The sequence below is a fragment of the Aythya ferina genome, assembly GCF_964211825.1.
Source record: "Aythya ferina genome assembly, chromosome: 6".
Taxonomy (NCBI): Eukaryota; Metazoa; Chordata; class Aves; order Anseriformes; family Anatidae; genus Aythya; species Aythya ferina.
Window position 1 is genome coordinate 2,504,290 of NC_140303.1, and position 17,546 is coordinate 2,521,835.

A 17,546-nucleotide genomic window follows, 5' to 3' on the forward strand; every position below is an offset into this window, starting at 1 on the left:
GAGATTCAGAGGTGGATTTTTTTTTCATTTTTATTTTTATTTTTTGCAGTAAGCTCCACGTCATCCCAATAGTCTCTAGGGTACCAGAGGTGTTAATGTAAATTTATCAAAGATGAGTGAACAAATCATCAGTTTAACTGATTTTGTCCATGGGCTGCTCCTATTTGAATATGACTTCAGAGAAAAAAAAAGGAGGGGGGAAGTTCCTCCTGTATTTTCAAAGAGCTAAGTAATTAAGTATTTACCTTGGTACCAACAACTGCAGCTTGCTGCACAGGGCCTGAATATACCAAGTACCCTGTTGAACATGCCGGAAAGAGGCATATCCATCAATTGTGGCCATGCCTAGGAGGAAGTCAGCCTCTTCGGGAATACTCTCAGAAGGAGAAAGGCTCTGTTGCATAGAAGAGAAGTCAGGAATTCGTGCATCAGCTTCAACGTAGACAGGACGCTGTATCTCTTTACCCTGGCAAGCTTGGATAAAGAATAATTTGGGTTTTTCAGCTAGTTGTGGACATCGTTTGGCAGTGAAGTAGGACATGATCACGCGGATTGATACAAGCTCTCCATCTTTCCCATAGATTGCTCCTGACTCTCCATGAGATAGAATACAACAAATGAAACAGTCCCTATCCTTATGATCTTTCAGTTGCTGCCACGTTTCCATGAGTTCTTTAATCTGCTCAGATGTCTGATCTGTGTAAGTCTTTACATCCAGGCCAAGCCATGTGAATACTCTCTTTAGCTCCTCTGTAATTAATAAAAGAAAAAAAGAAAAAAATGAAGCAGGAGAAAACTATTTTATGGTCACCATGCAAGCTAATCTTAACTGTGAAAGGACCTCACACCCTGATACTTCTGCAGATTCATCCTTATACTAGTATCAAATAAAGGTTAACAGAATAAGATGGCATCAGTTCAAACACTGTCACTGAATCTTTCCAGACAAGCTTTAGAACATACTATGACATTATAAAATGACACACTAAGTGAGCTCCCAAATGGCACCTGAAAATATTAGGAATCCCCCCAGAGTTTCAGATTAGAAACTCTTTCAATACCTTCCTCAGATGATTATTTCCAACTGCAGTTTTGACTATTATAGAGCTTCATAAACAAAAGATAAATAGAATGAATAGAATAAAAGAGTATGCATAGGTTTGATTAAAGAGTTTTGCATTATATTATACAAAAATGTTGGTTTAGTTTTAATTCTTTTTTACAGTTACAGATAAAGACCAAATAAAAAGGGATTCTAAAAATGATTTAAGAATGATCCAACTGTATGAGAAATTCAGTGGTTACTCAGCCTTTAGCCCTTCTCCCCGGGAGACACAAGTGACATAATTTAACAAAATCAAAAATCTTACTGTTTAGAAATACTTATTAAAACATATACAGTAACATTTAGAGCAGTACCAGACAATCAACTTGCATGGGGAAACAGAGAAACTAACCCTCCAAAAATCTCACTTCAGGAACTTACCAGCATCTTTAGAAGAACCCTTCCTCTCTTGAAGAACCCCATCAAATGTAACATTATTAATAACAATACAAAATCCTCTCTTTGGGCCATCCATTTTGTAACTTGAAATCTTCTGTAGAAAGAAGAATAAAAAAGCTCACAGCCTCACCAAACTTTTTCAACACTTCAGTGATGGATGTGTAAGCTCTAGCAACTTTATTTCCTTAACATGTCTCAAAATTGGCATCCAAAAAATTATAGACACCTAGGAGTCTGGGTTATTTTTGGAAATCTGGAACTCAATGGTGCCTCTGTGTGCATGATGTTAGACACATGAGTTGAGTTTATTAGTAGTAATGAATACCTAGAGCAGGTGGTTCATACTGATCCAGTGGAAAGGGATGCAAACAGAACAGAGATCATGGATGTGCATACACCTGCCACACTAGCAGTTTTGCTAAGACTTAAAAGTTACCTCCCCCATTTAAAAAAGAATGTTTTAAAAACTAAGAAGTCACCGAAATTACAAGTACCACCCCTTCAATTCCAACCTCAGGTTAAAATCATAAAGTTCCCCCACTTCAGTTCCTCCCTGTTCACTAGAAAGAACAACTAAAAATATGTGGGTATGTGCAGTTTAGTAGAAAAAAAATGAAGGCAGTACTCCATCAGCTACTTCAACAGCAGCAAACAATACTTCAGCTACAACAGCCTGAACATCAGTTGATGAAAAGATACATTATGGCACAGAACTGCAAGAAATTAAATCACAGAATCATAAGAATCACAGAATCATCAATCAAGAGACCTCCAAGATCATCTAGTCCAACTTCTGACCTAACACTAACAAGTCCTCCACTAAACTGTATCATTAAGCTCTAAATCTAAACGTCTTTTAAAGACCTCCAGGGATGGTGACTCCACCACTTCCCTGGGCAGCCCATTACAATGCCTCACAACCCTCTCAGTAATGAAGTTCTTCCTACTATCCAACCTAAAACACCCCTGTTGCAACTTCAGCCCATTCCCCCTTGTCCTGTCACCGGGCACATGGGAGAATCACAGAATCACAGAATTTCTAGGTTGGAAGAGACCTCAAGATCATCGAGTCCAACCTCTGACCTAACGCTAGCAGTCCCCACTAAACCATATCCCTAAGCTCTACATCTAAACGTCTTTTGAAGACTTCCAGGGATGGTGACTCCACCACTTCCCTGGGCAGCCTGTTCCAATGCCTCACAACCCTCTCAGTAAAGAAGTTCTTCCTAACACCTAACCTAAAACTCCCCTGGCTCAACTTAAGCCCATTCCCCCTCATCCTGTCACCAGGCATGTGGGAGAACAGACCAACCCCCACCTCACTACAGCCTCCCTTGAGGTACCTATAGAGAGCAATAAGGTTGCCCCTGAGCCTTCTTTTCTCCAGACTGAACAATCCCAGCTTCCTCAGCCACTCCTCATAAAATTTGTTCTCCAGACCTCTCACCAGCTTCGTTGCCCTTCTCTGGACTCATGGATATAAATGGATATAAAAAAATGCAACAACTTGCTCCCTCAATATCTCTGCTTAAGGAAAAAGCTGGAGGGAGAGTTCATTACGCTGCTGTACAAGAGTACATACAAGTCTTCTAAGAAGGTATCTCACAAAAGGGATCTTTCCTTCTAAACCATGACCTCTGGTTTATTGAGGAAGATTGCTACATGCCTGTAATAGCTTACTGAACACACTTGCCTTCTTTTAACCTTCTTACAAATTCTTTGCAACAAACTTCATGAGACACACAGAAATCTCACATGTTCTTGCATGATAAACACCATTAGAGGGATGAAGACCTCATGCCCCTACATATTCACAAAGATGGGTTTAAGAGATTATCTCATACCTTGGATTCATTTTCTACATTGCTGAATTCTCTAGGCAGCTCCAGGTTCATTTTAGACAAGCTTTGTGTTAGAGTAGCCGCTTTGTTATCTAGGGAAAAAACAGTATAATATTATTTGATGAGGAGAAATCTACTATTAGTGTATGTACCAAAAAGGAGTATAACTACAATACAATAATTTTATTATTTCAAATACTTTTACATTGAAAGGAGTAATTCTTCTGTATAAGATAACGTTGTCATGTACAAAGGATCTATTCTGGACATGTCTCCAGTTATTTTTATTACATATACTTTTGTGACAAAGGCAAGGTTTCCATTTGTACTTGTTTTATGGAACAAAGATATCTAGGCTACAAGGACAGATTCTACCTGAGACAGTCAAATGAATTTTTCATTTGTAAATAACTAGATATAAACTTCATTGTAAGTTGGATCTATGACGTTACTACTGAAGCTCCCATTACAGATTTTTTTTTCTGTTCCTGAGTCACACATAATACCTCTCAGACTCTCAAAGGTACCTTGACAGACACTGAAAGTTGAAAAGAGCAAATGTTGTGCTGCGATACTTTACAACATCTGTTGTGGAGTAACAAACATGGATGTAAACTATCTCCTGTTCTTTGTAAGGAATCTTTTCAGAGATCTAATCCAAAATAAAACTTTACTTATGGTAACTTTATTTACTTTTCCTTCTGAATGCCCTAAAACTCTCCCCTCCTCTTGTACAAATCATATGCTACTTAATGCATTCAAAACATCCCTCTCCACTGTGCAACACCTAACAACTTGAATCTTAGTAACTTCACTTACTCCAGCAAGCTATTGAAAGATGCGCAAACCATACATGTCATGGTCTCTCTAGTGAATAAAGGTGCCAGGAACCATTTTTAACCTTAAAAAAGGTGCCATTTTTTTGTTTGCCTGTTTCTGTCCTCAGATCTTTATTTTCTGCTTAGTTAACAGTCATTCTGCAAATGCCTGGGAAGAGTGGGCACAGATCTTCCTGATATCTTCCTTTAGTGAGGGAACTGGAACAGAGAGACAAGAAGTCCAGGGCACTTTCTCATTTCCTCTATAAGGATCCAAGAGGTATGGCAGAAAGAACTACAATAAATGGCATTGTCCTTTTAAACAATATACTAGATTCCAGACAGGGCGGCATAAAAATCGTTTAATACTGAAACTCTAAGAGAAGACAAACCTTGCCTGCTGGGTATGGAGTGCACATTTCCAACATGCTCCCAAAGGCTCTGAGGTTCTTCAGCATAATGATCTGTACATAAAGCAAAAGAAATCCGAGGTAAAGTCCTGTACACGAAAAAATAACATTTCAGTTTTATAGTCATAGTGTCCCCTTCTCTTGTCCTTCCAGACATATTTAAATAGAAAACTTGTTTTTAATTCTTGGGAAACAATCTTTTTCTACTAATCAGACCAGCCCTTATTTCACTTACAAAAAAATACGTTTCATAGTTTCCAGTAAATGACTAACCAGGTATACAGGATTTGCCAATTTTCATTTCTCCCATTTATGTAAGAACAGAAATCCTTCCAATCTATTAGTGCAGAAAGCAAAAAGACCCTTCAAAAGCAGACAGCAAGATAAGTGTGTTGCATTAAGCCAAATGCTAAAAAATTACTAGAGTAAATAAAAGCATGTAGCTTTAAACATAAAGGTATAAAGAAACAGATGTTTTCAGCAAGTCTTACCATTGACATTAGAACTGACAGATCTGATTGAAGTCTCCTGTTTTTTGAATGGGGGAAAAAACATGTTAAAAATCATCATATATATGCATTTTCATAGTGATTTTAGCAAAATAGGTTTAGTAAACACCAAAGTTTTCTAAGTAGTGGATAGGAAAAATACTGATTTCCTACAAGAGGCAAAACATTTAATAATGAAATTACAGAAGACTTCTCCACTTAGTGCAAATCTCATGGAGCTACAAACAACAATACTTTCTCTTAAGGATAAAGGGAAACAGCAAATAATTTTCTTTTACTTCCAAATGATTTCTAAATATAGGAGTGGGCATTCACTACAAACAAAATAACGGTCCAACATGGTCCCATATTAATTTTCGTCGATAGTAAATTGTTCAAATTGTTTTGAATCTATGTTTTCTATTAAGAAAAGCTACATTAATTTTCTTACCATGCTAAGTGCCATGCATGAAAGCTATCCAAATCCTCTTCACAAGTAGAGCAACTGTAACTCAAAGCTACAATAATGCAAGCCCTTCATGACACTAAATAGGCCATTAAGAATATCTACTTCTGGGAAGTATCACCAAAACGTTCACTGGCTTTTCTCATTTAGAATTGGGACAGAACTTCTTCCATTCCTCTCCTTTTCCCTCCAAAAGAGAGATTGGTTATATCCCAGATTAATTAGGTTTCCTAACCTGATTCATCATCCAGCTGCAAGAAGGACCTAACTGACTAAGGACTTGTACATTGAGAAAATGGGATGACTTCCTTTAGAAGCAGCAGTATGAACTGATAATCAAAATATGGTGTTATCTAATAGAGATAGTTTAGTGACAATCAGCCAGAACTTTAGAAATCCTCACTGACTGTCCTGTTTTATAGAAGGCACCTTCACATTCTCCCTCACTCATCTCTCTTCCCAATACTGCTTTTTCCCCAGTTGTACAAGAACAACAGTAGTATTTCAAATTCCACTATTTGATGATATATGCAGCTATGTTTCTTACAAACATGCCTTTTCCCTTCCTAAATCAAGTGGGAAGATTTAGTGAAAGATCTCACAGGCAGTATGGTTTCAAAATAAAGACAGAAAAAAAAAAATGAAACACCACCACCACTAAAACTCTGGTAGATAGCGTGTACCTGTGGGAAATTCAATGCTCTGATGCCTACAGTGTGAGACACTGAAGATTCTTTGACTGGCAGAGTATTCTCCTGCTGAGGCAGAGACACTAAAAAGAGCAAAAAGAGACAATAAATGAGAGAAATCAAGTGCCTTTTAGTTAAATGACTATGAATTTGCACATTAAGGCAAATGCAGATCTATACTTAGTGAAAGGTGCATTAAAATATAAAGCAACTTTGAAACACGCTCAGGAAATAGGGGGGACTGGAATTCATGAAGTGCTGAGTGCCCTTGCACCTACTGGGGAGACAGCTTCATGCTTCCCAGAATTTTTTTTCCCAGTGCTAAAATAAAATGAAATAGAACCTTTTCCCCAATATGTTTATAGTCACTCCACAGGACATTAAATGAAGGAATATTAGAAACCACAGTGTAACCCATGAGAACGTGAATTACACATTTAATAATAAAGTTTACCAGGAATCAGACAAACATGCACACGACTTGCCTTTCCAGCTTACTAGCACACAACTGCTTTGTTGTAGTATACATTTATATATCACGAAGTGCCTTGTACAGGACAGTCATCATCATCTTAATGCTATTCATGTGGAAACTGAGGAGTGTGATATAAATGGATTTTTAGTTTCCCAGCCTGTTCTGTATATGCTAGACTGCTCTGTGTGGCCTCAGATATTCAAGCGCATCCCTAGTAATGCAAGTTAGGGACCGTTATGCCAAACTTGTGTGTGAAGATACTTAGGTAATCCCACTCTAGTTCCTGCTCCAGCAATGCACACGTAGAACCTTGAGGTTCAGTTGTTAAGACCCTTGTAGAGCTTTCTGCATTTTAGCAAACCTATTCCCTAACTTTGAGTATCTCACCTTTTGCCCTTCTGTAGCTGTTAACTGTTTCCAGCAGATCAGGTGAAACATTCATACAGACTTCCTCCAGCATCTGTACATTGTTTTCAGTTAAAAGGCCCTGTTTTTCCAATAAAATCAGCAATTCTAGAGCAGACTGACAAAGAGAATGAAATATATTTGTTCTTTAGAACTTAAAACTTTTTGTCTCAGCCCTGTCTGACTGAAAAAAATCATATTATCATCTGCTTTGTCTCCTAGCAAACTGGGTCTTAGCAGTCAATTTTACATGATAGAAAGAAGGACCTTCCTTCTTGTTAACCCTATAAATATTGACCTGACTAATTGCAGATCATGCCCTGTTCTGTCAAAGACTTTTCTCTTTATGTTTTTCCTCCCACTCTACCTCCATCCCAACATTCATTCCCTCCCTGCCATATACACATTTAGCTTTCTTCTCACATACAGTAGTTCTACGTCGCTTTGGGAGACGGTTTCTCAGGAGGAATACAATTTCCTGCAACATCTCATTGGTAATGTTCTCTGACAATTCATACAGCATCTGCCTGCAACAGAGACCCAGTGAGACAAAAGCAGAAAAGATGGTATAGAAACTAAAAGCAAATAGAGAATTTAAAGGAAAGAGAAACAGCACGGTACAGATGGCAGTAATAAAAAGAACAAAATCCCACTGCAAAGTTACCTGTACGGAGACACTCTTCCCTTCTCATGCAGACATTCTTGCACTTTCTCCTTGGTATAGCCAAGTTTATTGAGCAAGAAATTACATTTAATTCTGTATAAGAGTTCAGCTAGCAGGAAAGTATCTTCTTCATTAAGGTAATCTTCAGCCATAAGAAGCTGAAAGATATCCACTGCAGACTGTACATTTTCCAGTTTTTTGAAGGGGATCAAGTCAGTACAGAGAAATTTTAAAGCTGCTACATCTTCAGCCCCCAGATTTCCATCAATGAGCAGAAGCTGCTGACGGAACTGCAAGTTGACACCATCCCCCATGTTGCAGGAGCTGACAGTCTCTCTGCTTGAAAGTCAAAATCAACTGTTGGTAACACTTGGATCTTCAACAATCCTTGTAGCAAGACTTCATCCAACAACTGTTTTAAAGACCTTAATTCTCTGCAAAAGATAGTTTCCTTTTAAATCAACTTGAAACTTACTTCCTTCTACAAGCACAAAACTACAGAGAACAGATTTGGGAGATGCTCTGAACAATCCAGTCTAACTTTGGCATTAGCCCTGTGCTGAGCAGAAACCTGGGCTAGATGATCTCAAGAGGTCCCTTCCAACCTAAGTTTTTTAAATTTCTTTCAGTTATCTTTAATATTTAGAGCTTTTCTGACCCACCAGTAGTGGAGAGAAGCAGAGTCCCTGCAAGTAACATATTAAAACTCTCAGTGGAGAGAGTGCAATGGTAAAATCTCTGATATTCCTTGATCTGCAGTTTGAAGGCTCACGCTTCTATGGCTGTGGCAGTAAGGTGTTCCTCTGTTTCAAATATGACACTAAACTGAAGCCGTGGAATATCCATCCACTCCTAATCATATCCTGCCATCAAACTCTGTTTTGCATTTGGCATAGAAAGACCTAAAGCCTTTCTTATGTAAATGTCAAATAAAATGTAGTAGAACTCAATCTAAATAGGCTCTGTAGAAGCAACTCAATCCTACTGAGGTTTCATAGACACTCATCACCCTTCCACCACACCAACTTCCATGTAACTTAGGCGGTTCTTTTCTGTCTGTACAGGTTACATAGGGAAACTTGTTTAAGTGCTTCAGTGCCTTCTCCCCTAACAGGCAAGTGCTTAACCTTTGTTCAGAGCAGCTGGAATTAGCAAAGCTAATGAGGGAGCACAAGAAAAAAAAATCAGGGAAGTGAAGTGGGGAAAGAACATCCAAATTCAAAGCCTTGGAAGCATCTGGGAGGACAGCTCAGCAAACCACAAACACTATCGTACCATGTTGGGGGCACAGACAAGAGATTGTTTCAGTTTTGTGTTCAGGGACAGGTAGACAATATAATCCCCAAATCCTGGCACCCAGCTAGAATACAAGCACCGTATCACATATCAGACAAGAAGTTTGACAGAAGGCTGGAATCCTGCATGCTGTCCTGTCCCTTGCCAGAAGTCACAGCCCATGTAAAAAAAAAAAAAAGCTCAGACTGCTTTTTCCTATATTCAACCTTACTCTCCCATGGTTCAGTAAGTGTTCTTCACCTTCCTTCTTTCCTCATATTAAGCCCCTTATGTTGTGAAACCCTATTCACTTAAGAAACAAGCTGCCACCAAACGTTTTGGATCTTATTTATCTATACACAGAAACTGTAACACTTCACAGTAAATCAGACTTCAATCAATTTAGCAAAGCTACTTCTAAACCCTGTCCAGATGCTTTAATCAACTAAATTTAGCAGCGTAATTTAGGCTAAATTGATTCCTGCCTAAGCCAACAAACATATATTTTTTATATATATATATATATATACACCAGGTTCAAACTATTCAGAATTTGGAACCAATGATTTCAACTAAATTAACAAATCATAGCTTTAGTTGAACAGAGTTGAGTGGTGTATAGGACGTATGCACAATCAGCAAACAGAACTGAAGCAAGATCCAGAACAAATTTGTTAATCTACCTTTAAAATACTATTTAAGTATGTGTTGCTGTCACTCTTGAAGTGACTCTGCACTCCAAACCTTTTCTGCTTTAAGTTCTGAATACCCTCAAGACCACTTAATGTGAGCTGCATTTAGCAGCTGTCTATAACCTATTTTTTCCCCCCTCTGTACTGAAGGCAGATTGGGCTGGGTCTCCCTCCCTTCTAGCACCACTATGAGATGAGATACTATCAGTTTACTGCCTGAACCATTGTTCAGTCTAGAGCCACTGTGTTTTTAGAGCTCTCTACCACTTTATATATTTTATAAGTCATTTATCACACAGAATTGTCTATGTTGGAAGAGACCTCAAGATCATCGAGTCCAGCCTCTGACCTAACACTAACAAGTCCTCCACTAAACCATATCACTAAGTTCAACATCTAAACGTCTTTTAAAGACTTCCAGGGATGGTGACTCCACCACTTCCCTGGGCAGCCTGTTCCAATGCCTCACAACCCTCTCAGTAAAGAAGTTCTTCCTACTATCCAACCTAAAACTCCCCTGGTGCAACTTTAGCCCATTCCCCCTCATCCTGTCACCAGGCATGTGGGAGAACAGACCAACCCCCACCTCACTACAGCCTCCCTTGAGGTACCTATAGAGAGCAATAAGGTCGCCCCTGAGCCTCCCTCAGCCACTCCTCGCAGGACTTGTTCTCCAGACCTCTCACCAGCTTCGTTGCCCTTCTCTGGACTCTTTTGAACACCTCCATGTACTTCTTGTAGCAAGGGGCCCAAATAAACATTAGATATAAAACGTTGCAACTTGTAAAGCAAAGAAGGAAAACGAAAGCAATCCCTATTTCACTAAAAACAAAACACAAAATCCCCCTGATGTCAAACACCCAGCACTAAGGCATGCCAGGGCCAGAACCTCCCCACCCCTAAGGTTTGCTATGGCTCACCCTACTGTTTTCGGCTAGAGCTAGAAACACGGAAGAAATGACACAGAAAGGTGGTAAATCTGCATCTCTAATTTATGCTTTGAGATATATCTAGAGGGAAGGAAAATAACATAAAATAAACTACGAAGATTATTAAGTTACTATTTTTTCCTCTAACGTTTTACTGATTGGGGCACTGCGGGAGTTAACAAGAGTACAAAAACACGGACCGCAGGGTCAGCCCACAGCCCCATAAAGAATGGGAGTATTCATCTCGCAGAGGTAGCTGCACAATACCGTGAAGTAGGCGCTTTCTTTTGTTCCATTTCGGTCACTCCTGTCTTACCTCTTAAACAACCCCCGCGCCCGTCCCCTCTGCCGGCTGCTGCCCTCCCCGTGCGCGGTGCTCAGCGCTGCCTACCCCACTTGCCGGCCGGCCGCGGCCCCGGCCCGCGCCCAGGCGCTGAGTCACCGCGCCGGGCCTCGGCGGGGCAGGGCACCGGGCCTTACGCCTCGCGGCCGCCAGGAGGCAGCACCAGCGCTGGAAAGCGGGACAAAGTCGAGCAAGGGGACACACCCCTTGGGAGCACGCCCCCCGCGCAACACCGGGCCCTGCTCGCATGCGCCCCGCAGGCAGCGGCCGGGCGGCCCGGCTCTCCCCGCCCCTCCTCTCCCCTTGCGGCGGGAGGCCGCAGGCGAAGCGCCGCAGCCCAGGGCCCTGCCAGCAGCTTTTTTTTTTTTTTTCTTCACTGAGCAGCAGCTTGAGACTCTTGCTTGGGGAAAGGCTTCCTCAAGGTAGGCTGTGTGCTGCGCCGACCCCGCCGCTGCCTCACTGCACTAAGGGGAGGAGGGGAAGGGGCCTTGCCCAGTGCAGCCTTCTCAGGACTTTCCGCAGCTCCTGTGACACCAGCGTCACCCTACACCCCGAGGTCAACGCATCCGGGTGGGGTGAGGCCCCTGTGTGAGCTGTTCATGCATGTGGCTGCTGTGAGTGCACAGACAAGCACTGCATTATTTCTTGAAGCTAAGATTCTCCACCCTTGATGCAGCCAGCTCCTTTTTACAGAACTGTAGCAATTGGACAACCAAATTTAGCAAGCCACGAAGGTCTACATATGAGGCAGCCACAAATTTCAAGAGTTACTCTGGTCTGGAGAGACAGAGATGCTCCATAAGATGCAGGAATTTTCTTCTGAAAATCAGACCTAAACCTAACATTTTTAATTTAGTAGTAACAGTCAATTTTGCTAAATCGTGATCCTATTTTAGTAACGGCCTTGGTTCAGACCAGCTTTTTTAAGTTCTTTCTACACATTAAGAACTGAAAATGCACTCTGAGTAATACAAATTAAAAAATACAGCATACATAGAAACAGACACAATCCATGAAAAATTCCTAAGACTTCCAATGTCTTATTAACATAGAAGCTTAAAAAAATAATACTGTATTAACCAGAGACAAAAACTGTCAAATAATTCAGGACGGGAGATACAGTTTAAATGGAACATGAGATAGACAGCAGACAGAATACACATCATCATCCACACAGCAGTTTCTCAGCAACACCATACTGCATGTCAGAAATTTAAAGCCATGGATACCAGAAAAAAATCTCAGGAAGTGTCATAAAAAGCTTCTCTGACTTGGATATCTGTAATGGGGGGTCACTGTTACTTTGCATACAGAGTTGAAAGGGAATATAAGACATGCAGTATGCTGCATCCTCAACTGTGAACAGTGTTAACTTCCTCTTAAATGTAACTTTTTTTTTTTTTTTCCTGAAACCTGAGTTGGCATACACTGTAATTCATGTAACAATACAAAGTAAACTACATTTATGGCTCAGTCATATCAGTGTAGGTAGCTGAGAAAAATCATGCTACTACTTAAGTCCGGAGTAAAACATCAAAAAATCTCCTACTTCATCATTACATGTTTTGAAACAATGGAAAAGCATCATCTATATTCACCAATTCTCTTTTCCATGTTCCATATATACAGCACACACAGAAGTACAAGGAATTTCCTTCTCAGCTATCAAGAAATTGGAACTGCAACTGCCATGGAGCAGTGAGTCTGACAGCCTTGTTCCACACAGAAACAATGCAGAAGTAGAGGTGGCACGGTTTGCTTTCCTTTGTTCAACCACAGGTTCAGAAAACTAGATGTTTTGGTAGCCCGTGACCATGAAATTCCACTAGCATGTCTATCACTTTTTATGGTCCTGTGCTAACAGCTTAAAAACAGAATTATTTTATCCCCTTTTTCTTTAGCTAATGAATTGACATTTCATTCAACCTACCCATCTGCAATGCATGTACAGCTTGATGCCACCCAGGCCCTGCATCCACTCATTTTCCAGACTTGAATATTAGATGCACATTGCAGAAAGAACAAAAAGTCCCTACCACATATATAGGGGAGCACAAAAATCTATGGGAGAACTGACAGACAACAAATGACATTACAAAATTCCTGCATGTCAGTAAGTAATTACTTCGATGTTACTTTTCACTACCCAGTCTTCACTCTTGAATGAGATGTCAAGGCAATAAAATACTACTTAGATGAATGATTACAGAATGAGTACTGCTATGGATTAAGAAGCTACTTTAGGTCAAGACACCAGAGTAAAAATTCAGTATCTGACATCCATGAATGTTGCATGATACACAAATCCCCATGACTTTTTGGTCATTAAATAGTTGTGACTGCTTCTGATCTGAGTGGCCAAATGCAAAGTGACTCCTTTTATTTTTTACTGCAAAGATTATTTACAAGGGTCTCTACAGTTTTCAAAACAGTACTTCTTCCTCTATTTCCTAAGAAAGCAGATATGGACTTTACTTTGTTATACATGAAAATGAAGAGCATGTACACCTCTATCCCCAGCATAGACCTACATTGTCACAAAACTCTCAGAAACAGAATATATCCTATTGCTACTATTTTAGTAAGTAGTAAATTCTGTAGTATTTAGTAGTTAGGCTTAGCATCACTCAAACGCTTATAAATAAAGAAAAAAGTAGTCAAATCCTGCAAGGATATTCACTATTATTCTTACATGTACTTCCTTTCTCCCTTTTCTCCTGTTATCTTCATTCTCCTTCCAATATTCATGCTGTATTTCTCCTCCAAATCTTCTTTTCCCTACTTTTCCTTCTCTTGGTTCTCCCTACCGTTCCCCTTCTTGTTTCTACTTGAACTTACAGTATTTCTTTCCCTTATCTCTCTGCCTCCTCTTGGTTCCGTTCTCCCTGCATCTGGTGTCTATAAGGCAGCAGAAGTGCTCATACCATGTAAAGGCTAGTAAGGAAAATGAGAAAATAATTAATTTCTGAGAGGAATCTCGTTTATTAACATCACATACATATAGATGACAACTAAGAATCACACCTTATTTCTACAGCCACAGAAGAGTCTGTATTTGTTTCATACCATTTGCTTCATTTACAGGAATTCTTAAGATAGCAGATCTGTCATTTGATAATCCTTTTCTTACCCTCACAAACATCAGCAAAGGTAGAGTTTCAAAATTATACTTGTGCTATTCAGTATTGTATGCTAGTCAGTTATGAAGTATTTGGTTAAAAATGTATTTTTATTATTTATCACATACAAGCTGTAAGTTCTTTACTTGTTTGTGTGTGTGTAACAGAAGAACATAGTTTTAAGACACAAACTATCATTAAAGAGAGAAGCAATATGGAATTAGTGTATGGAAAGAACTAGTTTAACACGCACTTTCTTACAAATTAGAAACTGAAAGGAAGAATTGACCTTTCCCATCACTGCTATGATGTGTTTATTTCCAGATCTATAACATCATGAAATTTGATTTAATACTTTTTACATTAATGCTTATAGAGAACAAGCTTCTAGAGAATCTCTGGATTTTGAAAAAGTTGATTTACTATCATTTTTCCTCCTATGCCTTATAATTACATAAAGTTATAGTAACAAATAATACACATACCCATAATTTCAGATACAGTTTTGGGTTACAATTCCCAATTCAAAGCTTTTAAAAAGTTTCCATATACTTTAATTAACAAGGACACTATAGCTTATGAAGGGGAAAGAGAAAAGTATGGTGCACATAGGCTTGTAATACGGCCAGAGTATTTTTCTGATTTGTGCAAAAAATTATCACAACTGTGAATTCCCTTTCTATAATTAACATGTAAATAAAACAAAACACAAAATTAAAAAAGACGCCACCTTAAGATTTAATTGTTATGATATAAAACATACTTCATATACATTATACAAAATTATATATTAATATAAATAAATACATATAGTGATCTTAATGTTTTGTATAGATGGCTAAATAAAGATTGTAAGGTAAAGCCTATTCAGTGTGTTTCTCTTCCTGGTACATTCTAAAAATCTTCATCAACCAGCAGTTTAGGAAACCAAGTCTCAGAAGGAAACTGAGCCTACATCACACGACAAGGAAAAAGGCTCCTGTGTGCTTACAAGACTTAGATATCTCTTCTGCCAAATAAAAGTGATTTTTATTTTCAATTATAGAAGCTACCTGAAAACTATTTTGATTTTTTTTCCTGAATTAAATATAAGAAGACTGTTTTTTTAAAAAATAAGATATTAAAAACAGCATCAAGCCAACATGCAGAAGTACAGCATAATATTGAGGGATAAAAAAAGTCACTGCTACCAGAGTAAGTTTAGTGGCCACGGCTACTGTAATTAGTAACAATGCACTACTGCTAGCTATCTTTTAGACCTGGTCTATGATGAAAAACATTGCTGGTAAAGTGATATATAAAAAGCACACCTACTTTTTGCTCAAATAATATGCAGGTGCACTAGCAAATAAACCTTTTTGCCGTATTTTTGCTCAAGGCACTAGCATACATATGGTGTAATTACACTAGAAATCAAGGAAGGCATACCAAAGCCTTGAATTTTATTTTTTCTGCATAGGAGACTATAATATAGTATTAAAACTTTGCAATTAGCCTATTTAAGTAGGGAAGAAAATGCCATACATTTATCCACAATGGATTTCAATACAACACATCCGGGTTTTACTGTTATATAGACAACTGAAGTTCAGTTGTCTATATAAAAAAAAAAGTTCAGGTCAACTGAACTTTTAACGTAAAGCATCTATTCCACTGAAGAAAAATTTTTTTTTTTTACAATTTTCACTCCTACCTTTTCTAGAGGGATGAGGGCAACTTGAAAAAAGGAATCAGTTGAAGACGGCATATCCTTTTCCCTAAGCAAAAGTGATGTGTGTGAGGAGTGGTAAACCTAATTTAATTTGGTCTTAACAGGCAGTGGTTACGACGTTTTAGTTCAAATGTAAAAAAACAGTGTACTTTTACAACTATGCCTGGTGCCACATATGTGAAATATGGTTCAGCTTCTACAGAGCATCTGCCACAATCCCACTTTTTTTTTTTTTTTTTTTTTTTAACTGCACAGACAACCATAAAACACTGCCAAATGTAGACTCATTTTGCGTCAGTGGAAAATGGCACAAATGCTGTCAGACCGTCTTTTTTATTAACATACAACTCTTGTATGCTGTGGACAGTAGTGATGACACAGGGTTATGGGTGAATGGGTGAATCACAGCTTCTAATACACCAGACAGATAGAATCCAAATTAAAAGACCACCTCTCTCTTCCTTATGTTTTGCTGAAGTCTGTAGAGGCACACAAGTCAGAACTTGTTACCAAAGAACTGGTGTTGCTGGGTAGGCATCCTCTCCTGTCACATTTTTCATTATTAAGTGCTGGGAATAAGTACCTGGTCAATTTTTAACAGTTTGCATGCTGAATTTCAATGTTTTGCATGGGCTTGGTTGTTTTAAGCAACAAAATATGAGCCTAGATCATTGCACTGATACGAGGTATGCTAAAATATAAACAATAAAAACCCTAGAAAACCCAACTATACAGTTTAGAGCTCTTTATACACTGTTTACCTGTTGCACTTGGTTATACGGTCTGTTGCTGGTCCATGCAATAGCTGCCATTATTATCCAATCTTTCAGAGGCCTTTGTATTAAAATATAAAATCTAGTGCCTTAACAACCAAAAATGCTTCTAAATCACTGGGTTTAGAAGCAACAGGCACTTCAGATACATATACAATTAATGTATGGGTGAATGTGGATCACGGTAAGCATTTCTCAGCTACTTCAAACATATTCTTTCCAACAGCGGTTAAGTGGGAGAAAGAAAAAGTTTTTTCCTCAGTGTGTGCTGGAGCAGAAGTGAGTATTGTTGGCTTGGGTCCATGGTCTTATTCCATTCATAGACTTTTCTGTTCAGTTCCGTATGGATATCTAATATAGACTGTTTCCTGCAGCAACAAAAGTAAAAGCTTTTTATTAGACAAGGAAGCAAGATACTTTTTAAGAATCCACAAGGTAGAAGATAACTATAGACTCGGCAAGGAGAAAGTTTCTTTATTGCAGATGTTACACCTTTAAAATACGAAGCTGAATATGCACTTTGGAAATCTGTTATATACCAAATCACCATTGTGACAATGGTTATGCTGACATCATGATCATCTGTGATTTCTCTACAAGGGTTTGTGAGAAGATCTAAATCTTAACCTGCAACTACATTGAAAAGCAGTTGCTAGCTCCCTGTTAAGTCAGTTATACAAAGAAAATCACTGTTGCTAAAGTTATTTATCTAAGCATATCTGATTTTTGCTCAGATCTCTTTTGATAATCTCTTTAGATAGACTAATGTCTTCTGATAGTTTTAATTCAAGATTATAAATTGGCAATCTTGTGGTTTCCTAAAGCATGGGTGAATTGTATCGAAACAAAGGACAAAATCCTCCCCTCTCAACTGCCTTTTTCCTGAACAAACACTGACTTCTTAATTTGCAAGCAAATCATTCTTAATGATTTAAGAAGCAATT

The 17,546-nt window shown here is 38.7% G+C and overlaps 2 protein-coding genes across 33 annotated transcripts in view; both read right to left on the minus strand.

Moving 5' to 3' along the window:
• Positions 1 to 16,730, minus strand: part of LOC311438707 (caspase-10-like) — an 18,882-nt gene extending 2,152 nt beyond the window's left edge. The window contains exons 1-10 of one of the 4 annotated variants that reach the window (XM_084523417.1): positions 16,591 to 16,730; positions 7,761 to 8,194; positions 7,524 to 7,623; positions 7,079 to 7,214; positions 6,211 to 6,299; positions 5,065 to 5,101; positions 4,556 to 4,627; positions 3,349 to 3,437; positions 1,487 to 1,598; positions 246 to 750 (exon numbers count right to left, since the gene is read on the minus strand). In XM_084523417.1, coding sequence (XP_084379543.1) covers positions 246 to 750; positions 1,487 to 1,598; positions 3,349 to 3,437; positions 4,556 to 4,627; positions 5,065 to 5,101; positions 6,211 to 6,299; positions 7,079 to 7,214; positions 7,524 to 7,623; positions 7,761 to 8,074 — 1,454 coding nt within the window. In that variant the 5' untranslated portion in view covers positions 8,075 to 8,194; positions 16,591 to 16,730. Of the gene's footprint in view, positions 1 to 245; positions 751 to 1,486; positions 1,599 to 3,348; positions 3,438 to 4,555; positions 4,628 to 5,064; positions 5,102 to 6,210; positions 6,300 to 7,078; positions 7,215 to 7,523; positions 7,624 to 7,760; positions 8,195 to 10,972; positions 11,122 to 16,590 lie in introns of those variants that run through there. The other 3 variants (XM_084523418.1, XM_084523419.1, XM_084523416.1) reach the window with 3 other exon arrangements.
• Positions 13,958 to 17,546, minus strand: part of CFLAR (CASP8 and FADD like apoptosis regulator) — a 20,815-nt gene continuing 17,226 nt past the window's right edge. For all 29 annotated transcript variants that reach the window (XM_084523444.1, XM_084523440.1, XM_084523448.1 and 26 more), the window contains one exon: positions 13,958 to 16,970. In XM_084523444.1, the coding sequence (XP_084379570.1) occupies positions 16,832 to 16,970 (139 nt within the window). In that variant the 3' untranslated portion in view covers positions 13,958 to 16,831. The remainder of the gene's footprint in view (positions 16,971 to 17,546) is intronic.